General features: G+C 48.7%; 2 protein-coding genes and 1 long non-coding RNA gene across 7 annotated transcripts in view; 1 reads left to right on the top strand and 2 right to left on the bottom strand.

Annotated features, from left to right (window-relative positions):
* Positions 1-871: 871 nt before the first annotated feature.
* On the bottom strand, positions 872-13,847 carry ASB18 (ankyrin repeat and SOCS box containing 18). 5 transcript variants are annotated; one of them, XM_015867817.2, is made up of 6 exons: positions 13,691-13,847; positions 10,872-11,119; positions 9,850-10,117; positions 2,764-3,259; positions 1,970-2,083; positions 872-1,274 (listed from the first exon to the last, which is right to left on the bottom strand). In XM_015867817.2, the coding sequence occupies exons 1-6, from the start codon at positions 13,822-13,824 to the stop codon at positions 1,089-1,091; spliced, it is 1,446 nt and encodes a 481-aa protein (XP_015723303.2). In that variant the 5' UTR covers positions 13,825-13,847; the 3' UTR covers positions 872-1,088. The 5 variants fall into 5 exon arrangements, with proteins under 5 accessions (XP_015723303.2, XP_085409006.1, XP_015723301.2 ...); XM_085552880.1 differs by having other exon boundaries at positions 13,675-13,800; XM_015867815.2 differs by lacking the exon at positions 13,691-13,847 and adding an exon at positions 11,457-11,861.
* Positions 13,848-20,629: 6,782 nt separating this feature from the next.
* The window catches only part of DRC11 (dynein regulatory complex subunit 11), an 81,881-nt gene continuing 77,538 nt past the window's right edge, over positions 20,630-24,972 (bottom strand). Inside the window, exons 18-19 of the mRNA XM_015867813.3 lie at positions 23,497-23,735; positions 20,630-20,834 (exon numbers count right to left, since the gene is read on the bottom strand). Coding sequence (XP_015723299.2) covers positions 20,748-20,834; positions 23,497-23,735 — 326 coding nt within the window. The 3' untranslated portion in view covers positions 20,630-20,747. The remainder of the gene's footprint in view (positions 20,835-23,496; positions 23,736-24,972) is intronic.
* LOC107316401 (uncharacterized) overlaps positions 20,775-24,972 on the top strand; it is a 62,257-nt gene continuing 58,059 nt past the window's right edge. The window contains exons 1-2 of the long non-coding RNA XR_014948137.1: positions 20,775-20,855; positions 21,957-22,116. This is a non-coding gene — a long non-coding RNA (uncharacterized LOC107316401). The remainder of the gene's footprint in view (positions 20,856-21,956; positions 22,117-24,972) is intronic.

Raw genomic sequence — 24,972 nt, 5'->3', positions numbered from 1 at the left:
TTACATTCCTTTTGTTATCTTTGTTTTTTATTTTACCTTTCCTCTCTCTCTCTTATTTCGCTTTCTATCCCACCGCCCACCCCCCTTCCTCTCCCTCCCTCCCTCCCCACCGGCCGAGCTCCGCCGTTCCCACGGCGCCCCCTGCGGGACGCACGCAGCCGCGCAGCCGCCTCTTCCCACGCGTGTCCGCGGATCCCCCCCCAGCCGCACACTTCCCGCTGTCACCGAGCACAGCCCCGCTAAATCACGGCTGCTCTCCTCCCAACAGCTTCCAATTCCCCACTTAAAACCCGAAACAAACGTGCAAAGCGACCGTGCCACCACCGGGACCGAGCAGAGGGTCCCCATGTGCTTTGCCATTGAGGCATTCCAGTGGCCCATTTGTGCACATCTGGCAGGAATCATATCCAGAACTCCAGAGAGGAACTTCTTTCCCTTCCCCATCTCCATGCTCAGCACTGGCTGCGGGAAACAGGGCTCCGACCCCCACCTTGCACCTAACACTGTATTGAATGGCGGTGGGGGGCTCTGTGCCCTGCTCAGCATCCAGCCCAACGTGAAAACAGGCTGATTCTGCTGCTCTCCTGTATTTTATTTGATAGGGAGTGTCACTGAGCAGTGAAACAGTTGGGTGAGTGCTTCCAAGGGCTGTGTGTGCACGCGTGTGAACTTCAGCAGTCAATCATATGAGGATCCAAATGCTCCCTGCTGCTTTGTGCCAAGGCACCACAGGCAAAGACAGCCCAAAGGGCTGCACGGCCACCATCCTCTTTGCCTGGTGACAACGACAGGCACAATGGGCAGCACTGCAGCCAGGGGAATGGGTGAGCATCCTTGTGATCTCCTTGGTCCCCAACGTCACCCACACCTGCAGCAGCCACTCCTCATTTTATTACTCTTGATAATCCAATGGAAAGCACCATTAAAACAGAAGGAAACAAACAGATCGATACCAAGTTACAGCTGAAAGCACGTTTTAGTTATAAGTCCCAGGAAAGCACCCATCTGTTACAACAACGGTGGCTCCTCTGCTTGGCCAGCAGCAAATGGATGCTGCCACAAGGAAGATGCAGAGGAGGGCTGTGCATTCAGAGCAGGACACCCTCGGGCTCCAGCAGCAGGTAACCCAGCAGTGGTTTGGGCACGGGCAGGGAGGGGATGAGGCAGTGACAGCGGCTGCCAAACTTCTTCCTGATGGCGGAGCGGCACAAGTGCTGCAAGGACCGGACTGTGCCTGACAGCCGGAACAAGGACTCATAGAATGGCTGGTGCTGCTGCACGGGGAGGCAGGGAGAATAAATGAGTGCCTTATTATTATCATTATTACCATTAGGTAGTTAAGCCAAGCAAGCCAGAGTTGGAGACGTAAGGGGAGGAGGTGAGAAATCCCCCGTCAGCGTTTGGTGATGTAAAGTTGATGGTGTGCTCTGTTAAAATGGGTGACAACACTTGTTTTTGGTTTCTGTTTTTGTTCCTTTTGCTTCCTGCAGTGGAAATGCTGAGTCATGGCCTGAAGCAGTGATTGAGCACCTGGTGGGAAGGCAGGGTCAACCCGGGGGAGCTCAGGTGTATGCAATGTACCTGAGTGATAGGAAGGGCTAAAGTCAGGATCCACCCCTTCCTAGACCTCATTTAAGGGTTGGCAGTGGAGGCGAGGACATGTTTTGCTGGTGGTCTCTGTGAGTCTGAGGCATTCCACAGGTAATATCCCTTCTCCCCTTCCTCTCTCCCATTCTTATTTGCTGTTTTTGTCATCCTTACATAGTATTACACCTCTCAAGGGAAGCTTTCAGTGTTTTAATGTTTTTCTAGGGTCCTGTTTGGTTTGCCTGGTCACCTGGAAGCTACCTGTTCACGGCAGCATTTTGATGGATTTCCTTGGGGAATGATTTGCCAATGTCAGCCCACGTTTTGGCCCAGTATGGGGATGTGCTGTGTTGCACAGCTGGCCCTTTTGCCCCAGCCTCACCTGCAGGACCTCCTCCGGCACAGCCTCCACCCACTTCTCAGAGATGGGGATTTGTGAGTAGGAGTTGATGAGGATTTCAATGATCTCTGGCACAGCTGCACAGGACCTCAGCACCTAAATGTGGGCAAAGAGGTAACAGGTGAGTGGGGGGTTAGATGGCATTTCCCAGAGCAGAAGATCCTCTGTGAGCTGTGGGTGAGGCTCAGCCCCCCCTACTGTGGCCTTAGAGTGTGACTGGGATGGGCCCCTCCTATGGATCTGAGTTAGTAACTGCCTCTGCATACTTTGGACATGCATTTGAAGACCTGCCTTGTTGTGGCAATGCTTCATCTGGATGTGGCTCTTGCCTCTTGTTTACATTTTTGGCTTGTGAGCGCTAAGCCTGGGTAATATTTTCTTGATTGTTTGATGTAAAATCAATGAGACGCACAGCCATAACAAGACTGCACTGATGGCTGCTGTGCCAAGCCAGGGACATTAGGATGAGTGGGAATGGCCTCAAGTTGCAGCAGAGGAGGTTTAGATTGGTTATGGGGAAGAATTAATGCTTGGATAGAGTGATTGAGCATTGAAAGGGGCTTCCCAGGGCAGTGATGGAGACCCTATTGCTGGATGATTTTAGGAGATGTGTGGATGTTGCACTGAGGAACAGCAGTTAGTAGTGCCAGGTGATGGTTGGACTTGATGGTCACAACAAAAGAAAGCAGAAGGAATGCTGATTTCAAACCCCACACATGTGAGCCCACCCACAGCCCAATCTGCTTCCATGCCACCTGCACCCCCAACACCAATACCTTGGTAAATGCATGGGGCCATATCTTTTGGGATCCATAGTTGAGCAGCAGCTGCACCACCAGGTGAGGCCTCAGCTCCTGCTTGAAGGCAGCTGCCTGCAGCACACAGCCCAGCGGGGAGATGCCGTTGTAGTCAATGGCATTGACATCTGCCCCACGTCTCAGCAGGAACTTCACCAGCACGTTGTTGGCTGCCCCACAGGCCTCGTGCAGAGGGCTCCTCCGCAGCTCATCGCATGCATCCAGCTTGGCTCCACGCACAACAAGCAGCCGGCACAGCTGCAGGGCTTCCTCAGCAGCATCTGGGGCCTGCCTGCAGACTAAGCCCAAAGCTGTCTCACCCCGGGTGCTGCGGGCATTCACGTCTGCCCCATGCTTCAGGTAGAGGTGGGCATGGTCATAGAGGCAATGCTTGGCTGCCACGTGTAGTGCTGTCTCCCCGTCGTCACTGGGCAGGTCAATGGTGGCTCCATGTTTCAGCAGCAGCTCGGCGCATCTGTAAAGCCATGATATGGGTGTGTGGAGGGGGGTCAGCAGAGAGGATGGGGGAGGGCTGGGATCCTATGGGGCCATGGTGCTGAGGGGCAACCATTGATTTCAGGGTGCGATTGAAGCTGGAGAGGGCTACTCTGCTTTTTGGTGTTGCGTTTCCACTCTGGTGATGATTTGGACAACACCTCCCTCTTGTCTTTGAGCAATGTCATTTGGTTTTTGACTGCCATGACCACCAAGGTCATGCTGTCCCTATGCTACTAGGGAATGGGGGTTCTCAGCCTGGCTGTGCTCATGCAGATGCACTCAGTTGGCCATGAGCTGGGTTCTGGGTCATGATGAGGATGTAGGAAGCTTTCATGCTGCCCATGTGTTGGCTGCAGTTTCATCTCCTGGGGGGCTCTGGAGAATATATGTACATCTATATAACCCAGAGGCTCAGCTGATGTTAATGCCTTGGAGCCAAGTGGTGTCTGTGGCACTGGTTTGGACACCCTCTTCCAACTGTGGCCAGGATTTGTTCCAACATCAGTTAGAGGCTGAAGGAGCTGGGTGTGCTGCCACAGGTTTTGTGTGTATGTGTGTCTGAGTAAACAGACGTGATCAGCCAGTCCAAATGAATCAGGGTGGCTGTCGTGTCTCCTGCTGGGCTCTGTGGGGACAGAGAGGCACGGCAATATCACCATCCCTCTGCAGGGGGTGAGCTTTGTGGCACCAAGTGCTTGTTTCTTAGTTATTACTGGTGCTTTCTGAGGGGTCAGGCAGTGATGCAGAAGCAAAATGAGGGTGAGCTGAGTGGGAGCAGGAAGGGACGGGGGAGAAGAGGAGCACTGGGGAAGGAGCATGGTGCCAGAGCAGTGCTTGTTTTGTCTGGGCCAGATGAATGGGAACATAGATGGGGAGAATAATAGCATAAGTATTAATAATAGTAAATAAATTAAAGGTTACTCGAAGCTCTCTGGTTCTGCAGCAGCACTCCTTCTCAAGGCTTGCTAAGAACTCACTGTCCTTGACAATGCAGGACCTGACAGCACCTCCCTGGGCTGCTCTCCTATGCATGTCAAGCCCCAGATTGCTGGGGAAGCTGCTGCAGAACAGCGTGGCCAGACAATTACTTCAGCCCTTGCAGGTGTAGTGCTTCCAGACACTAGCAGACTGCAGTGGATCTGCTGCCAGCATTTCAACGAGACATTAAAAGAACCCCCAGGTCTTGCCTTTTAATTGGTCTTTTTAGTTCTGAGGCTGCGAAATGCACAGGAATCTTATACTGAATACTTTCTCTGTGCTAGTCCATTGTTCTTTAATTGACATTTGTGACTGTTGACCTAAAATAGTTCTCTGAGTTTAGACTTTGCAAAAGGTGTGATCTGACAGTGCAGTTGATAAACTCAGAGCTGGTTGTTGTGTGTGTTTGTCCCTGTGTTTCCTTTTGGAAAGGAATGAATTTGCCCCAGAAGTGTTGCATGTAGTATACAGTTCCCATTTTACACTAAAGCACCTGTGACACCTGTTTCAAGCAATGACTTGTGCCATTGTATCAATGGAACTAATATTTTTGCCATAGGTCATGGCATGCCTAGTCCTTGCTAGGAGATGTGGATGGGGAGGTCTATGGGAGGGGGCTGCAGTGGTCACATTGCATGGAGTGGGAATGTATTACAGGGCAGCTGATGTTACAGGGAGTCAAACTCCTCCTGGTGTCCCAAACATTCCTCTAGACACCCCACCTTTCCCAGATGCTGTTTTTCTTACTGAGTTCTATGACTTCATCTCATCCAACTTGCTGGAGGAAACCCAAGTTGTTTGGTGGTGTATTTTCCCCCTGGAATGTCAGTGAAGGGCTATAAATAAGGGGTGATCTCCTGTGGAAATTGTGGGCCCCTGGGAGAAGCACGTGCCTCCTGTTCCAATGTATGGAGCAAAAGCAGGTGCCAGTTAGCAGCCAGCCTGTGGCTGTAGATAGGGTAGATGCCGTTCATGTTTGCTGGCTATATGCTCTTATTTTAGCATCTAATCTCTGTTGATGAACTCATACATTCTGACACTTTGCCAGCATGTCTGTCTTGTTTTTTTTCTAATTGTATCTTGTTTACCATCAAGGTAGGCTTAAGTCCCATTGAACGAGGCTGGGTTAAACTTGCTGCTTTCTGGGTCTCTTTTGCTTTGTCTCTCCAGGTGTATTGCAAGAAGTCAAAGGGCTTTGTTCAGTCAACCTTAAGATGTGGGGTGGCAAAAGAAACCACCAGCCTGGTGCTGTTATCTGGTGCCTGTGTTGGTGCAGTGGGATCTTTCTAAAGGGCAAAATACCCTCACTTCTGTCCCATTTGGCCTATAGCTCTGGCTACAGCTCCCTGTGCATCATGGAGGTGTCTTGGAGATAAATGGTGATCAGGAACTGCAAGCTTTGCTTTGGAATGGGATGCCATAAGCAGCCAGTAGGAGGAGCAGAAGGCTGGGGTAGACTCGGGGAAATTCCTGTCCCGAAAGCAGAGTGAGCCCTCAGTATTTGTAATGAAAATCTGTTTGTTTTGCTGCTGCTGCTTTTCTTTCTTTTTTTGTTTCCTTCCCCCCCCCAGGGTTGAAGTGAGGCTTTCCTTCCTTCATTTGCTTGTTTTTCATGGCAAGGGTTGCTCAGGGTGAACTGCTCTTGGTCTGTCTGTGATTTCCTGCAGCTTGGGAAATACTCTTTCACAAGCCTGGTTCTGAATGCAAGGGTAATGTTTGTTAATATCACTAGAAAAGAGAAGAGGAAGATGCTGTTCTTTAAGAACAAATTTCACCCATTGGGTAGGGAAAGGCCATTGGGGAGTGATGGTGGTGCTTGAGCCATGGGCAGGTGGCTGGACATGAATTGACGCTGCCCAGTATCTGAGTACATCTTTGCCAAAGCTTCATGAGCTGCAGGCTGTCTTACACCTCAGCTTGGTACGTTCTCTCATCCTCTGACTTCTTCCAAGTCCTTTCCTTCTCCAAAGAAGACTCCTGTTGGGTTGTGCTTCATGTCTGCTCTGAGTGCATTCCTTCCTGCCCAAGGTCTGTCACAGAGGTGGCTTTCCCTGGGTGGGAGATGAGATCCAAAGCAGTGGCTCTGAATGGTCTATGAGTTTTGTATTCCAGCAATGCCAAATGGAGCAGAGGACTTGAGATTTAGCACTAGATGATGCTAAATGCTGGCTTTTAAAATCCATGTTCTTGCTTTACTTTTTATTTGCAGCAACCTCACTCTGGCTGCACCTGGTAAGGGAGGGCTAATAGTTAGACTGGATCATCTTGGAGGTCTCTTCCAACCTTAATGATTCTACAGTTCTGGGAGGGGGGAGACCATTCTTGCTCCCATTTTCTGCTGGCTTCTCCCAGACTTGCCTTTTGTTTGTGCTACCCTCACCTCAAAGCACCTCTCTGAGCTGGCTGCTCCAGTGCTTGCCCCTTGTCCCATCTTATCCATCTTATTTTGCTGGGAGCCCCTAGGACACAAAATCCTCTCTTCACTGTTTCTTCTTATGGTTTATCTCCTGTTCCTAAAGCTGGAGGGTCAGAGCTGGAAGACAGCTCCTCTTCTGTCTCTCAGGGTGGAGAAAAGTGAACACAAAGATCCAAGCCAGGCATGATAAATTTCTGTACAAGGGTGCCAGGTACTCCAGAAATACAGTTTTGGAAGGGTTTGGGTGGTATTAGCACAATGAAGGAGATAAAGAGCTGATGACCAAGGGCTTTTGTCATGCCAGCAGGTAGCTCTGGATGGAGGGGCAGCCTAACAGATGTGTCTGATTGCCCAAAGCCCTCAGTATCAGCACAGTTTTCCTAGTTGCTTTGTTCAACGTGGCACAGGGCAATAGGGCATTGTTAAGCCATGGGCAGTAGCAGTGGGAAAAAGATGGCACCCTTGGCATGGCAAGCCAAAGGAGAGGCTGGGGATGAGAGGCTGTGGGGGTCTACCCATCAGAGAGTCTCTGCTATCCATTGGGAAGTTCTATGGGAAGCCTGTGCTTTTTGGACAGCATTGCTAACCTGGCAGATCTGAAGGAGAACCACAGACCAGAGGTTGGTGCTTGTGGTTGAGTGTGCCATCTCTTCTGCTGGGGGTACTGCTGTGGGATGGGGGGGGGAAGAATGTGTCCTGCTCTCCATTGAAGCCACCCCATGCCTGCTTGCCATCCTGCACTCCCCAATGCAGGGAGCAGAGCCTCTTCCTCTCCCCCTCAATTATTTTCATTTTATATTTTGGGGTGCCAATAAAGGCGCTCTCTTTAATCATCCCGGCTTGAGAGGGAAACGAGAGAGAGCCAGGGAGAGAGTGCAGTGAATTTAGAGACTCATCTTACCCCGCCATGTTAATTATCTCTGCTGTAAAAAAGAGGTCAAGGAGAGGAACTCTACTAAATAGGACGACGTTGGCATGAACAGCTCCTAAAGTGAAGAAGGTAAGACTGAACTTTACTGGAACTTTTTTTTTAAATCTCTTCAAAAAGCTCCTAGATTAAAGCTCTGATATCCTTTTTGTTGAAATCTCATGGATTCTGAAGCTCAAATGGCTGGAAGGAAGCCCAGATAATTTTTTTTATCCCAGTCACTGAGAGGCTCAAAGGTTTTAAGTCCTGCCCCCATGGTGAATTGCCGAGTATATGGGAATATAGAAGAACCCAGCACATTGGTGTTCTGGCCATTGTTATCAAGAGGGAGAAAAATAAAATAGCTCTCTATGTAGGTCAATGACCTGCTCTTTATTGTCAGTAAAAAATTAAGGATGACCTAAAATCTACTACTTAAAAAAAAAAAAAAAGGCAGGGTAAAGTAGTCTCCCCCTAATCAAAGAGGAAATGTTTGTGTTACCTCAAGCTTGACCTCCTTGGTCTCTAACTTTAGCAAAGTCTTTGCAATTGAAAAGCAGTGGTCGAAACCTCAAAACCTGTCTGAAATGTCTATTAATTTTTGATCTTTCAAGGGAGTTGGCTTAGTTATTGTAGAAGCCCCCGTAGCGCCGGGTAGCGTAGTTAAGGGTCTCTCAGCATTTCCATTATAAAGTCCCAATATTCAAGGGCTTATCACTCAGCTGTTTCCACATTGCACCTGCCTGGTCCCTGTGTTGCCTTTTTGCTGGCTCACCTGCCATCCCCCTCCACCTCTTTGGGGGGGAATAGCTTGCAGATTGGTGACAGCTCTACTGTTGGTATCTCTCTTATATTTTGCTCATCTCTCTGTGGGATGAGGGATGAACTGGTTGGCAGCCACATCTTGAGACCCCTCCTCACTGTCTCTAGATTGAGGGGGCTTAAAACACACCAGGCAGAGCTTTGGGAATGCTGGTGCAATGGTTTGGGGGCTGATAGATCCACAGTGTATCTCCAGAAGGGCTGTCCAGGAGAGCCCAAGGCAGGGAAGGACAGAGAAGCAGCTTGTTATTAATGACAAGGGCTGTTGGTGCCATCCTCCCTCACCCTTCCAGCATGGGAAGTAATTTGTGTTGTGGGTGCTGACATGGCCCTCATTGCATCAAGGCTGCGTTTGATTAATACAGGGATTTTGGCTGAATGGTTTGTGTCTTCTGCTGTATTGCGGAGGCTCTTATTTATATGACGGGTTTGAGATATTTATGTCTGAAAACCTTTTCCTTTCCGGCTGCCTTTCTTTTGCCGAGCTCTTGCTTGAACAGATCTCTGACATCTGGCCCACAATACATTGGATCTGTAGTGGGTACCTTGCCTTCAACACCTACTTCTATTTAAGCTCGCTGCCTGCCTTAAGGGGAGAGGTTTGAAGCCAGGGTGGCTTTTGACTGAAGCTGGCAGGCAATGAAATTCGCCGCAGCCCTAAGCGGTTTCATCAGGATATCAAGGGGCCGAGCTCTTTTTAAAAGCCTGATTCCCTGGGCCTAATGATTCAGGCACTTAAAGTCCTACTGGGCTGAAACTAGACACACACACGCACACACACGGAGCCCATGGAGAGGGCAAACACATGTATTTTTAAATGCAACATCCGTGCCTGTGTCTGAAGCACTGAGACTGATGTAGCTGAGAAGGGGAGTGGATGAATATGGCTGAGCCTCGTAAACCAGGATAAACTGAGATAATCCTAATAGAGATGAACCCACCCATACGGCGCAAGGGTGCAGGGAAACCACCAGATTAGGAAGAGGGAGTGCCCTGAATGGCTCTAACATCTCATGTGGATGGGGCTGAGGGCCAGGAAGGACAACCTCAGGCATCTCCCAGGGGGAAGCATGACAGCTGTGTGACCCTGGGTACACTGATTTCTTTGAGACAATTCAATAGAGGAGGAAGAAAAAGCATGTGGATGCTCCCACCCACAGGAAGGGGACCCGAGCAATGCAATGTGCTTGGCACAGAGATGTCCTTTTCCAGGAGCACAGATGGCTTGTGTGCTGCATGTAAAGGGCTCTGCAAAGCTTTCTCCATCCTCCAACCCTCTGCCCAGCCCTAGGGCGTTAGCCCCGCTGTCAAGGCAGGAGGATGCAATTGGAGAGGATGCCCTAATGTGACAGCTACCGTTTTGGCTATACCAATCCAGGGGCAGTGACAGGAGCAGGAAGGGGATCTTTGTAAGGGCAGGTTTGGTGGAAGACCCTCTCCTTACCGCAGTGAGTTGCGGGTGGTGCAGAGGTGCAGCGGGGCCAGCCCCTCATCGCTCCTGAGGTTGGGATCAGCTTGATGCTCTAGCAGTAGCTCGACACAGGCAGCGTGCCCCCCATGGCAGGCTTCATGCAGAGGGGTCCAGCCCCCCGGTGCCAGGTTGGGATCAGCCTGGCGGTGCAGGAGATGCCGCAGGCAGGCGGTGTGGCCATGGCTGGCGGCAATGCACAGTGGTGTGCTCAGCTCCTGCTTGTATTCCAGCGACCACAGCCCTGCAGGGGTGAAGGAGACGCATGAAGATGGCCTGGGGAAGTGGAGAAGCCCTCAGCCCTGCAGGTATTTAGGAGACATGTTGGTGGTGGAGCTAAGGGGCATGGCTTGGTGATGGGAGTCAGGAAGTGAAGTTTAATGGTTGGGCTTGGTTATCCTGAAGCTTTTGTTCCAGCGGAGGTAATGCTATGACTCTGTGACATGGTATGAAAAGACATTCATGCCAGGAAGATAAATACCCTAAGCAGGTATTTGTCTACCTTGGTACCTTGCTGCAGTTTCTGCTCCTTTCCCCCTCCTTGGGCAGCTTCTGCAAGCCAGCCCATGTGCTCCTGCCTGTAGTAGGGCAGGAGGAGTTTTTCTTGCTCTGGTACAAAGCCAGCATCTCATTCCTGCCAGACAGGAGTGAGGTGACCTCTCCCAGCTGCCACCAAGAAATCTGGGCTGCAAGCCCTCTTGTAAGAATGCCTAACCCACGGGGTGCCCCATCCCAGCCTGGAAAATGATGTGAGCATGCACTTCTTATACTTTACAGCTCCTCTGTGTTAGTATGTGCAGAACAGAAGAAAGCAATCTAAGTGCCAAGTGTTTCTGGCTAAGGCAAAAGGGTTCAATCCTTTAGTCAGAAAGGAGGCATCTCAGGAACAGGTTACAAGGAAGGCAACACCAGGCATTTCAGTGTGCTGTGCACCTCCCATTTGGTTAGGTTAGTAAATACCTGGGGTTGATCTGGGCTGGTTTTTAAAGAAAAAGTACCTGAGAGTCCATAAGATGCTGGGCTTTTCACCTGCCACTCCAGCTCATTTTTGCTGATCTCAAAAACCAGGTTGACATCTTCATAGTATCTGTCTGTCAGCACCTGCAGGCTCCTCAGGTTCCCCGTGACCAAGGCTTGGTAGTATTTCTCTGCAGGAGATGTCAGTGGATGCTCTGAATCCAGTTTGGGAGAAATCTTCAGTCTCTCTGTTACAGGTCCTGGTAACTCATCCATGCCAGTGCTTCCCCTGCAGCAGGGAGGGCAGAGGGGCTTTTATAGGTCATTGTTTCCATTGCCCTGTCCTCATTGTCTAATTATAATCCAGTTAAGGCTCTATTGTTGTTGTATTTATAACTCCAGAGGGGTCAGATGATAATGGATACCCGATACAAAGAGGGTCAGGTGGTCACTGGGTTATGCATGTTAGCACCTCTTTGATTCAATGGCTGTTCTAATCGCAGGTGACAGATCCCTCGTTTTAGACTGGGAAATGTAACCAGCTCCCGTCTGTCCAACCCATATGAGCTCTGTATAAGAGAGTACCCAAATGAGGAAGCATTTTTCCCTATGACTCTTTTCCATACCTGCTGGCAGTCTCACCACAGCTGCAAGGAGAGTTCCACGCATTGCACTGGGGACAGCACTGTGTAGCTGGTGTGTCACCTTCCTCAAGGATGCAAAGCACTTGGCAAAGCCCGGTGAGGTAAAACCTTCCAGAGCCTTTGGCAGGGGCAGCTGCTTCTCCTGCAATGCCTTGTATAGGAGAGAAAGGACCCAGCCTGCTCCAAGGAGGTGGCTTGCAGCCCTCTGCTCCCTCAAGGTCATGGGAGAAGTCCATCGTGGCCAGGAATAGAGCTGGTGTCTCGTGACTTGTGTCTCGTGGCTCTCGGTTAAACAAAGCTCCATGTCTTCACCTGCCGGCCCTCCCTCCTGTGGCTGGGGTCTTGCTGCAGCCCTCTGTAAGGAGGGGACTTTGGGGCTGCTGCTTAGAGACCCTGTGTACACCCATGCTGTTAGCTTTGCTCTGAGTCTGTTTGGCCCTGGATGAGCAGGGTGCTGAGGAGGCCTGGCTGTGAGTGCCCTGCTGTCACCACCTGCCCAGCAGCAGCAGCTTCCCAGGGCACCCCCTTCCCTAGACCACCTTTGGTATCCACACCCTGTGTGTGTGATGGGGAGCTTGGATATTCTCAGCCAGACCTGGGCTGGTTTTGCAAGGGGTGTGTGTGTATTTGCATCTCAGGTGTTAAACACTGCAAACACGCTGAAATGCTCTGTGACCCCTTCTTGTGAGCCTTGTAATCAGCATCTATTTGCATGTAGCACTCACTTCTGGGGTCATGCTAATGACAGGTTCAACAGCAGCCCTTGCAGGGAGTTAAAAATAGTCAGGAGTGGTGAGAGCAGAAGGAAAAAAATCCTTTTGTATGTGAGTGGCACGAGCACACGAGCCTCTCTCAGTTCCCTCATGCAAAAGCCAGCTAAGCCTGGTGCTTTTTCCACTGATGTGGGTTGAGAGTGCTGTCAGGATGAAATAGTGTTTTTGTGTTTTTAAGGGTATTGTTATCATACAAACAAGAATAATTTACTGGAGAGAGGATTTAGCAGGCAGAACACCTGCAGAGCATTTTGAGGCTGACTGGAAGTGAGAAAGTCATCCCTGGTTGGGTGTATGAGGTAAGTCATAAAACCATGATGTGGTTGGGTTATGAGGGACTCCAGAGCCCACCCAGCTCCAGCCCCTGCCATGAGCAGGGATACCTCCCAGACCAGGCTGCCCAGGGCCCCATCCAGCATGGCCTTGTGCACTGATAGGGATGGAGCATCCACAGCTTCTCTGGACAGGCATTGCCAGGGCATCACCACCCCCCATGGTGAGGAATTTCTTCCTAATGTCTAATTAGAATCTACCTCCTGGTGAGCCACATTTTGCAGTGATGTGTTAGAAGTCATGGGTAAGTCTCCTTTGTCCCATTGGACAAGCCTCCATTTTGGATGGTGGAGGGCTGAGACCCCAGAGTCTGCGTGGTGTGCTGTGAAGCTTTGGGTTGTGCCATCCATTTGCCCTGCCATCGAAGCCTCCATGCAATACAGCTCCGAGGGCCTGGTCCTGCCCCAAATTTAACCTTATGTGCCCATAGCTATTCCAGATGCTGGTGAGAAAAGGGTGATTGCTCCATTATTGATAGCCTCACAACCATTAATCTCTAACATGGGGCAGTATCTTCTCCATCTCCTCAAATACGACTGTTTGCAGAGCACACCTCATTTAACAAAACATTAAGCATTTTACTTCCCCAGATCAAGCATATCTATTACTAATGACTTAAATTGTCTGCACCGGCTTCGCATTACAAGGAAAACTCATCGCTGTCACACGAAAGAGCACAACATGCAAAATCAAAACAACTAAAGAAAGAGCTTGTTTCCGAAGCCACTGCCATGAGCTGCTGCATTGCAACCCAGCCATAGCACTGTGGACAATTCAGACTATGATCCCTTCTTCTGCCAACCCCAAAGCTTCAACAATACAGTCTCTGGTTGGTGTAAAAATCGTCAGGGTCCAGATGCACATGTGAGATTTAAAGCTGCCCCCTGGGAGCAGAAAAATGCCTTATGTCTTTTTTTTTTTCCAGTGAAATTTCAGCTGTGTGCACATGCAGGAGCCCGGGAAGCGAGGGTGGATGGCCAGCTGCTCCCAGCTGCACACTGAACCTGTGATGGATTTAAGGTTTGCACCCTCCCAGCACCAAAGAGATCATTAACCAAGGTAGGGCTGTCCCACCGCATAATGTGACAACCCACCTGCTGTCCCACCTACCTCAGGGGGCTGGTGGTGTGAGGCTGACTCTGCCAGGCTGCGTTGTGTGGGTCCCTGTGAGGCTGGCATGGGCATCCCCAGCTCCTGCTGCAGGGCTGGGTACGCCCAGCGTGGGGACAGCCTGCCAGGCACATGTCACCACATTTATATTGCCTGTGCTGCTCAGCCCCATGTGACAGCACTGTGCCCCCAGCCAAGCTGCTGGGCAGGAGGACAAAGCACAGCGGGGATGCAGCAGGGAGGTGGGCGTCACGCCAGCAGCCCCCATAAAAGTCCTGTGGGTGGGAGCCCTGCAGGACTGGCCTCCTGCTGAAACATGCACCTGTCAGGAGGCTGCATTGATTTTTGCTGGGTTTTATTGGAATTATCCTCTTATTATTATTATTTTCTTTTCAGGGTTGTCAATTAATGTGTAGACAGGAATAAAACCCTACAGCTATTAGCTGCACTAAAAATACAACATGCAGGCTTCCCCTGTCCCCTCCCTGCCGTAGCAGAGCACGGCGTTAATTACTGTGTGTGATTTCAGCCTGGGTGTGCATCCTGTTTTAGGGGGAATCACATTTCCACCGGCTGGGGGCTGGCTGGCACAGCACTGCCAATTATTTAACCCCCCAGCAATGCTGTCGTGAGATGTCATGTGGAGTGATAAGAGGGAAAGCTGTCTCCAACTGACCTTGCATCACGTGGCCACAGATCAGTGCGGTGCTGCTAATGGCATTTGCTAATTAGCAGTCACACTGCGGCCTTGTCTCTCTCCCCAGCAGTGTGGTCTCTTGCTAGTGACGTTTGCCTCGTGTGCTTACCAGCACACACTGGCTTGTTCACCTTCACCAGGTCTCTGCTCTCACTGGGGACAGACCTGTTCCCAGTGAGCCCTTTTCCCACCCTGTACAGGTATCTGGGTTTGCCTCGACCCAAGTTCAACACCTTGTATCTGAACTTGTTGAACCCCATTAGGTTCACATGGGCCCACTTTTCAAGCCTGTCCGGTTCCCTCTGCTGTCCTCCCTCAGCCTTCTGTTGTATCAAAACATGAGGTCAGAAGGAAGGCATGGAGGCTCAGCACTAGATGAGTTCCTGGGTCATGGCATCACCAGGGAGCAGGAGAAGTGCTGGTTTTGCTCTGTGGCTAGGTCAGCTTTCAGCACTTAGAAGCATCATGAATTTAGGAAAGGCAGGTATTTACAGGTTGGAAAGAGAATTTCCCAAGCTCACCTTAATAAGAAAGTTAAAGGGATAATTACTTGCCCTCTGGGATGCAGAAGAACAGACTCGACTATCCCTTTCCAGATGTATGCATTTCTGAGGGATTGATTTATTCCTTATTGGTGGGCACCTCTGAACTTCACCTGACAGCACTAATTAGTGAGGACCAGGCCCAGTTCATTACCGGTATGACCTCTCATTAGCACAGCTGTGGCTTACCAAGGTGGCCATCTGGTTTGCATGCTACTTTGCTTCTTTCAGGCTGTGCTCCTACAATGGGTGAGGAGCTCCCTTCCATCCCACACCCACTTGGGAAATTGCAGGTTGGGAAGTATCAGGATGGAATGGCTGATCCTTGGGGCTGGCCAGCACCTGGTCCATCCATTGTGTTGGGTGATCTGTCAGCAGGTACCAGTGCAGAGGTATGTGAGACCATTGGAGTGCCTCTGGCCTCAGCTGGGGGCTGATTTGGGTTAAAAGTAGCAGTTTTGCTGTCAGGAATGAATTAGCCTGGGTAAAAGAGATAAGGAGATGGCTATGCCTCTGCTCAAGCATCAGCAGGGTTTGCTTGGGGGATCAAAGTGCCATGCAGAAATGCACTGATGTGCTGGCACACCTGTGTGGGGAGTGGAGAAAGGAGAGGGTAATGGTTGCAGCAGGGCTGAGCCTGGGGCTGTGGGAACCCAGAGAATGGCTGCTTTGGGGTGTCAGGGAGGGACCTGTCCTGTCAATGACTGATAGGAGTGTGCTCAGTATCCTGCCCGCCTGATTGAGGGGCAGGAGGAATTTACCCCAGGCAAAGTGCTGTCAGAGCAGGAGACATGTTGCTGTTGCTTCCTCTCCAGAGTTAATTATATCCAATTAAGCCCTTGTTGCCTTCCCCAGTGCGTTGGCCCCCAGCAGCAGCATGGTGTGGCTTCAGCCAGGCTGTGAAGCAGAAGAGGACGGCCTCCTGCTTTTGGGACACTCTGACCTGAGGTATGGGGCCAGCTATGTTCTTGTGGGCATGGACTGGTCTTTCTGCCAACTAGATGTCAACTTTCAGCCCACGTGGATGTATTTTGGCTTTCTGAGAGCTGAATGAACAGTGGTATTTTTGATGGAGAGGACAGGCCTGTACCCAGCCCTTAAGCCCTCTTCAACTTTCGTGGGGCTGGGCTGATCCCACCAGCCTGGATAACAAATACTCAGGTTGTCTTATGTTTTCCAATCTTTCTTGGTATTTTTCATAGAATCTTAGACTCACAGGATGTTTTAAGTTGGAAGGGACCTCAGAGATCATTCAACCTGGCCTTGAATGCCTCTAGGGATGGAAGCATTCTCTTTCTTCATTCTTCTTCCTTCCATCCTTCTTCTTAGAATTTAATCATGATTAATTGTTTATTTAAGAAGCAATTGTCCCACTTCCTAGGTGGGAAATGGCCCCTAGGTGGCTTTTCTTTTCCCAGTGTGAATCTGAACACAGGGAGCTGGGGCAAATGGTGATTTAGCTGGGACTACTGAAAAAGCAGTCCCAGTTACTCCTGGGACATGGGTTCTCTTGTAAATGATGCTTTTATGCAATTTATGGGCCATTTCTCCTTCTCATTGAGCCTACCTGTCAACGCTGACAGGGAAGCCACGCGACACTGGTGTTGCAGGAAGCCATGCAGAGATCAGTAACACTTTGAACCTCTTCTGAGACAAGGAAGCGGATGATGGAAAAAGGCAGATATTGCTTTTCTTCCAAGGTGAGAGGGCATCTGCAGGAGGAGAATGTGGGTGTCCCATACCTGCAGGCACTCAAGGCCAGGTTGGATGAGACCATGTTTGGTTGGGTCTATATGATCTTCAAGGCCCCATTCTACCCAAGCCATTCTGTGTTCTATGCTTTCCCCCTTACCCCATCAATATTGCTGCCTGTGTAACAAGTCAGTAGATGCAATGGGTCATCCAGCCAGAGTAAGCCCTCTGCTTGGAGGAGCACGGGTGCTGAGAGCGTGCAAAGCTCAACAAGAGCCCTAAATGATTTGGGGATCTTGTGCAGCTTGTTATCTTCAGTGTTTTATTTTTTTTCAAATCCCAGCAAGAAGTATTACTCTTTTTGTTCAGAATAGGAATGGCTTGATGCCATGAGGAAAAATAAAAGGAAGCTCTACCTGGCGCTGCGATGATTTGCAAGGCTAGTGTGAGACTACATAAGGCGTTTTCAAATAGACTCTGATATTTTCAGTGCTTAAAGAGGACCAACTACGTGACACCCTTTTTGAAGTCCTGATTTACAATGGGCCCAGGCTGAGTGCATTATAATTTGCTGCGAGAAGTTCCAAAGTCGCAGTACTTTCAATAATGAGGAGAGAAACCCTAATATGATGAGACTTTTTGTATTGTGTTTAATGAAAAGCTAAAAAATGTGCTAATTTGTAAGTCCTGTTGTGGTAGTGGCATCAGAAGCTTTTGAAATGCATTACTGACTTAGGAAGTATTAAGGAAAAATGACATTTTGCTACTAGCAGAAAAGTCAATTATAACATTTCCACACTTTAACTCCCATCCTGCATCAGCAGTTTTCTAATAGAACAGTCAGTTTCACTTTGTATTACAGGATTTGGGGGGTTTTGCTGAGAAATGTCTTAAAAATAATAATCTAAGACTATCTTAAACAATAAATTCCTGCTGTGTTGGTGGGTTGTTGGGGGATACGTTCCCTTGTGATGGGCCCCAAAATGTGATGCTGCTCCCCTTGGGGTGGGTTGGGTCAATCATCACCAGTATGGCCCTGCTTTGTGCTTGGGCTGATTTCTTCCCCATGGTGGAGGAGCCCGTGACAAAGCACTGAGCTCTGTGCAAGGTTGCACTTCCATCTCCTTGAAGGGAAAGCAACAGTAAGTATTTCCTAAGCTGCTGGGAGTGCATGTTCACAGAGACTCATTGCCATTGACTGCAAGGTTTGATGCTGAGTGCAGCAATCCCTGTGTTGGGGGAATGGTGTTCCCCATAACCCTGCTTCTGGATCACTCCATGCAGGCTAGCAAGGAAAAACAGCTCCCGTGAAATTGGAGGGGATAAGCAACAAGAGCTGGCACTGCTTTTAATGGGCCCTGCAGCACCTGATTAAAGGGCTTTGGCCACAGCAACATAACCTGACCCCTCTGCATAAACCAGGGGGCTAATAATAGCCGAGCACATTGTGAAAGCATTACCTCATGGCATTGGCTGTCTCTGCTCCCAGCAAGGGCTGTCTGGGAGGTTTATGGGGCAGGGATAGTGCCTGGGGTCTGCACCCTGCACCGGGTGCTCCCAGCTGCTTAGGGGTTTGCCTGGGGTCGGGGTGGGGTTCCCATTCCTGGAGGTGTTGGTGGAAGTGGTTTGGTGCTGGTGCCCAGTTGGCCAGGTTGGAGGTCTGTTCTAACCTAGATGGTGCTGTGTTTCTGTGCCCATTCACTGTTTATTTCCTTAATTGCACTTTGGCTTTCATGAGGTTTTTGATGAGAACAAGGATTTCTTAGGAACATCCCTCCCTTAGAACCAGAGTTTTCAGGGTGTGTGTGTGGGGGGTGGGTCCTACTTGCTGTAGTTACAGCAGGAAGGCAGGGAGTGAGCAGGAATGCTTTTAAAAAGTCATGTCGTATGTAGTTCTCTCAGGTTTGGAGGAAGCAATTAAGTCAATTAATTTATTGGTAAATTATCTGATGATGAAGTACAAAATAACTGCAATGAAACGCTGACATTCACATTAATACCAAATTAGTTACTGTATTATGACTGTTCATACAATGAATGCCCAGTAATTTAATAGTAATGGGACATTTAAATAATTCAGTTGATAATTCTCTAGATCACTTACATATATAAATGGGCATGACAGATTCGTTGCTCAACTTTGCTGTGGACTGCCTCCCACAAAGCATTCCAATGCCCTGCCTGCTTGAGGTGCTGGATCCATAACAACTCTGTCTCTTGCTGGGGGCTGTGCAAAAGATGGGGTGTGCTTCACTGCCCAGGGTGGTGTTGGGTTCACTGTCCCTGGAGGTGTTCAAGAGCTGTGTAGATGTGGCCCTGAGGGATGTGGTCAGTGGGCACAGTGGGGTGGGCTGAGGTTGGACTTGGGGAGCTGAGAGGTCTTTTCCAATTGGAATGATTTTTTTGGTTCTGTGAAAGGGGATTTTTCTTCCTCACCAGGTGTTAGGGCTGCCATACAAGGAGGCTGAACCTGCAAAGTGCTGCACAATGTCTGCAGTGGGCTTTGCCATGCTTTTCTCTACAGCACCTTGGCATGGCAGCATGGTGTGTGGGACCATGGTTAGCCTCTGCAGCAGGTCCAGACGGGGCCACTTAATTCAATAGTTCAGCCACTGACACTGAAATTACTGTTGCCTGGCTCTGCTTGATGCGACAGCTTTGTTTTCAAGTAGCTGCACTTTCTGTAATAATGATTATAAACAGCATTACGGTTGCTTCTCAGCCCCCACAAGAGAACCAAAGGAGGGCTCAGGCTCGACTATAGGCAGCTAAACATGGCAGAGTTTCTTGCTTTCTGCTGGCTTTGCTATGGGAACCAACCTACTGCCTGCTTCATCCCTTCCTCATCACACCATGCGCACATCAGCCTGTTGCAGGCTAACAAGAAGAAGGTTACAAAGACAGTCTGCAAGGAAGGAGTAAATAAAGGAAAGCCAAATGCTGAGGCTGCTCTGTTGGAAATGATTAAATCCAGGGCCTGGAAACTTGTATTCAGCAGTCCCTTGTGTGGGTCATGGTGAGGCTCCGGCAGCTGGATTGCTGCTGGATGGCTGGAGGCTGCTGGAAGACTCGCACAGCCTCACAAATCCCTGGGGCTTTGCACGAGGGTCTGGCAAACGTTTCCTCTCCTGTAATGTGGGTCCCTCAGGGGACGCAGCCTCAAGGCTGGAGGGCTGACATCCAGGGGAGCCCTGTGCCAGGTGGCCAAAGGGGCTGGGCGATGAGAACCACAAGAAAAGAGAGTTTGCTGTGTTAACACAGCAGCCTGCTCCTCCCTTGGTGAGAAATCGCACTTTATTAACCAGAGCCAGCCAGACCCCTCTGGTGTGCTCAATGATATGATTACCTGACTTGTTTTCTGTACCCACAGGAATCCTTCCAGGCTTATGTTCTGCTTCCCTCTTCCAGGAGCATCTTATTCCAGTTGATTTCTCACCACAAGCAGGAAGTTCAGCTCTACCCCCACATCCTCCAAGAAGCTGAACATCGCCCTTTGGTTTGGCTCTGCTTTTAGCATTGCTTTCTGTGAATGCATACATTAATCTATCCACGCTGATGCATCAAAAGGTAAAGGAGTGCTGGTCCTCACGTGGCTACGTAAATATATGGTATTAAGTGTCTTATAATACACCCCAATTAAAAAGCAGTCTTTACGGCCGTAATAGTTTTATTGAGAACTGTAACATGTTAGGCTTACAGATAGATAAAGCAGTTAGTTTTATAAAGCATATAGGATATTAAAGTAATGAAAGACATTAACGTGACATCAATTTTTAAGGAGAGTTACTTGCTGAAATAAATGAGGGTAGCCTAAAAGTTGATGGCATGTTACAGTTCTGAGTAATGAACCCCTCTGCCCCCTAAAACCTCTTGGAATAAATAATGCTTGAGCAAGTCTATGGTCATTAACTCTTTATCCTCTGAGAGCTACTCATCACACTGATGTCTCATCCCATTCTTTAACATTGAAAAATACCTTCAGAAATGAGTTCTCTTTCCCGAGACAGCTGTAACTTGCGATGCTTTATTCCAGAATGCCTGCTTTACTAACATCTCCCCCTTGTCCAGTGATGCCGGATACACAGAATTCAGGAGGAAGTTGGTGTTCCTCTTTTCCTTCATCTTCTTATTTCTTTTTCCCTCTCGCAGCTTTCTCTCTCTGTGCTGCTGCTTTGATTCGTGCTCGGCCCAGTGGTGTCTTGGTATACCAAGCCTGGAGAACCAGAAAACACAGGTATGTTGTAATAACATGTAAGTGGAGGAAAAAAGAAAAAAAAAAAAAAAAAAAGGACAGTTAAGAGACCTTTTACTGCTACAATGGAGCACTTCTTACACAAGTCTTAAAAACCCTGGCTGGTTTGTGGAGCAGCAGAAATAAAACCCTTAGATCTCTTGAGGACACTATTATAACAAGAAGTACGGCAATTGCCTTCTTGAAGCTTGTCTCATTAACAGGAGTACTTAGCTGGGCCATTTTTGTGTTGCTATAGTTATGGAAATGTTAGAACTTCTCCGATCAACCCTATTTCCAAGGCGTATAGCTCTTGTCAAAACCCTTTCTGGCCTGAAACTTGGCAGCGGACAAAGCATATGCTTCTCATGGTTCTACAAATCGACACAGACAGTTTTTATTTCAATGAGAGAGCTTAAGAAACCAAACAAACCCCGAACATTAAAAACCTGTTTATTGCTTTCAGATGCCTGTTCACAGTCCTGTGACTTGTAAATGGTTTTGGTGCAGTCGCTCCGCACGCTTGCCAAGCTCCTGGGCTGTAATGTCAACAAGGCCACGTTAAATATAATGTAAAATGAAAGAGAGGGCAGTGCTTTAAAATTAGTACTGTGTGGGAATTAGTCAATCCCCATATGTACACACAGAACTTTATCAGCAAGGCCTGCCCACAGCAGAGATTAACATGCCACTAGGTGCTGACATGATTGATAAAACACATTCGTTCCCCTTTGGCTGTACTCGTCTATACGCTGTTGCTTGAAATGGAAGTCTTCTTTGGCCACAAACCACTGTTTAATGCCACCACTCTGTTTCTTATGGTGCACGATGGATATTGGGAACAATTTATTCTTGTAAAAAGCTGTGCTGCAGTGGCAGGGCTGCCCTTGGAGGTGCTGGGTTCACCATCCCTGGAGGTAACTGTGGAGGTGTGGCACTGAGGGTTGTGGGCATGGTGGGGTGGCCTGGGATTGGACTTGAGGATTGGAGAGGACTTTTCCAACCAGAATGGATCTGTGATTCTATGAATCTGTGTTTTCAAATGCAGCAAGCTACCTGCTAATGGGCGTGCAATGCTGTCTGCTTTGACTCTTTGGTTAGCAGGACAGTTACCTGGGCTTAATGATGCCAGCTCCTCAGACATGCTTAAAGGAAAAGATTTATCACTATAACCCACCAGCACGTGAGCTGAGGATGTAAGTAATGGGCAGCATGTGACAGATCAGAGTTAAAAACCTTCAGGAATGACATCTGCAGCTCTTTGGTAAGGGTTTTCCTACCTCTTACATGTGTTTCATATCAGCCACTGCCAGGCAGAGCTGGAGTGCTGGCTGAGCACCCGTTGCTCTGTAGGATTCCCGTTATTTCTGTGCAAGAATTTGTATCAATTCCACTGGTGCGATAATTTTTTGTTTCAGAAATGTGGCGGATGGATAATTGGGCCAGAAATTTAGTAAATTGGACAAAGAAATCACGTTATCACAAAATTTTTGCATTATTTATATTCATTTTGGAACGCTGGCGGAATATAAATGTCAAACAGGGAGATTCATGTTTCCAGTGAATAGGAATCAAAGATTCATCACAGCGCTAATCTTCACTTTGAATGCTTGCTTTAAGTTTTAGCCACCCCACTTCAAAAGGGATAAAGCAAAGCAACAGAAGAGGTCCAGCAATGGTGATGATTAGAGGCTCAGGAAAAAGGTCCTTCTGTGTGCGGGGAGATGAAGATACTGAGTTAATTGATGCACGAGGCCATTTTGACAGTCCTCTTCCCCAGTGCCATATTACAGGTGCTGGGGCCGGGTTCTGTGACATTTAAAAGGAAACAAATTTAACACAGATAAAAGGAAACACTTTCTTAAGGGCTGTAATTAACACAAGGAAATGATGGCTGTGGGATGCTGAGAGCGACAGTAGCGGTGTTCAAAATGAAGTGCTGCCTGCATGCTCCTTGCTGTATAAAACGGGCACATTTGTAGTAAGTGGAACAGCATTTGTGAGTTAAACTTGTGCTAAATGCCAGCTCTCGTGTTTCAGGGCACAAATGGATTACAGCTCAGAGCTGGGAATGATATGAGCTTATTTCTGTGCTGTAACACTGAACCATTAGCCTCTCCCTGAGGAAAGATATTGGTTTAGATAGGAAGCACGAGGAAAACAAGAGTAATTTGCCAAATATCACAAATGCTGCCTATGCTGAGTGAGCCAAATGGCTCAAGGTGGAAATTGGAGAGCATTCAGTAGGGCTGGGAGAAATATCCTCTATCATTAGGTTAGCAGTGGAAGTTGGTTTGGACCAAGCTGCTAGAGACTGCATCCTATTTGCCTGCAAGGCGTTATGGGGATGCAGAGCCAAGGGATGTGCAAAGAGCAGAATGGAAAGGAAACCTCTTGGTGGGAGACCTCCATGGTCTGCAAGCATGTCTGTGGAATCATTGAATCATAGAGTCATTGAGGTTGGAAAAGACCTTTTAGATCACCTGTAGCCCAGCCCCAGCCCACCCCCTCCATGCCTGCTGGCCGCCTCTTTGCAGCATGATCCATGGGACTTATAATTTGATCCTGAAACACTCCAGGTAGAATGTGCCCAGACAAGGGGGGATGAGGAGAGACAACCAGTTAGCACAGCTCCTAACATCACCTTAAATGTTTCCTCCTCCTCAATGTACACGGGTTCCAGGCTGGCCAGCGGGGTGAGGAACTCATCAGTGCGCAGGGGCTTCCTGGCCATCTGCAGGAGGCGCAGCTCGCTCAGCACTGCCTGCACCGCCTGCACAATGCGGCCCTGGGTGAAGCCATCGGACAGCTTGGCCAGGCAGCTGATGTTCAGCAGCTTGGTGATCTCTCCACCGTGCTGTGTGATGATGTGCTTCCATAACACTGTTCAGCAGAGTCCAGAATAGAAAGAGAGAGAATAACAAAGACACATGTTAAGGAAAGCAGGAGAAATAATTCTGCATTATGGGCATACAATGTAAAAATGGAAAGGGATACTTATATAAGCCTGTGAGAATGTGTGGAAAGGAAACTTGTCTGGTATTTTCCCATTTGGACGTGCACCTCTGTTAAAAGCCTGGCTTTACTTGGGTGACATGATGGGTCACCTTAAGGTTAGGGCTGGGGTTCCTCCATGAGCAGAGTGCTGCCATGGGGACTTGAAGTCTGGTTTTGAAGCCCAGTGCCTCTGGCTATGCAGGCACATGTTGTATGTGGGTGTAAATGTCTCTGTGATTGGCATTTTGCTTCTTGAATGATGGCAGAACTGTTTGTTTCTTGTAGCTGCCAACTGCTCAGTCCAATGATATCTGAATTGCCTGAGATTTTGCTTACAAAAGTGAAGTAATCAGAGCAATATTTTGTTGTTGTTGACTTGTGATTTGTAATCAAATGGGCTATCTTGGAAAGGCTGGGTGGGAAGTTGGTATTATCAACCTAACAGTTTCCACTGCATGTTTGCCACCATGCACAGATTGGAGTTCTCTAGTTTGTAGAAAAAGGAAGGTTGTAGTGAACATGTAAAGTCTGTGCGCTGTGGCAGTGTGTGGTTATTAGGCCATGGCCAAGAAAGATTTCTTCAGTTCCCAGATTGGCTGTCAGGCAATGGAAATTGGCATTGTGGAAATGCCCTTCTTTACACTGAATGCCAGGGAAGCTGTGAGCTGAAGTACAAGCCAGGCACTGCCTTTTAATTCTTTGACTTTGTCCCATTTAAACTAGAAGTTCAGTCTCCTTTAACATGCTTAGAGTTAACTTTTTTGGGCATTCTGATGTTTGCAAGCTGAAATCCCTTCGTCCGGCCCTTCTGACTCCAAATTAGTGGTGAGAATCCCAGAATGTGACAGGTTCAGTCCCCAGGAGTGAACGTAGCTAAATTCAGCTGCTATCACCTCCTTTTTCTAGGTCTTATTCAAGTCCCTTATCTGTTAGCAATTAATCAGAGCTGTAACCTAACATGAAACACATGTTAGCCTGCTTAAGGACCGTTTCCCATCCACGCCGAAAATTATTGAATGTGGGAGAGATTTACAACGTGCTAGGCAGTCAAAATCTGTCTTGAGCTTTCCCATACATGCATCATCTCAGTACCTTGGCTGCCTCCTTGAAAGGCAGTGCAGAA

The sequence above is a fragment of the Coturnix japonica genome, chromosome 7, assembly GCF_054131305.1.
Source record: "Coturnix japonica strain WE chromosome 7, WE-NBRP24, whole genome shotgun sequence".
Taxonomy (NCBI): domain Eukaryota; kingdom Metazoa; phylum Chordata; class Aves; order Galliformes; family Phasianidae; genus Coturnix; species Coturnix japonica.
This window is presented reverse-complemented; position numbering and strand designations above follow the sequence as displayed.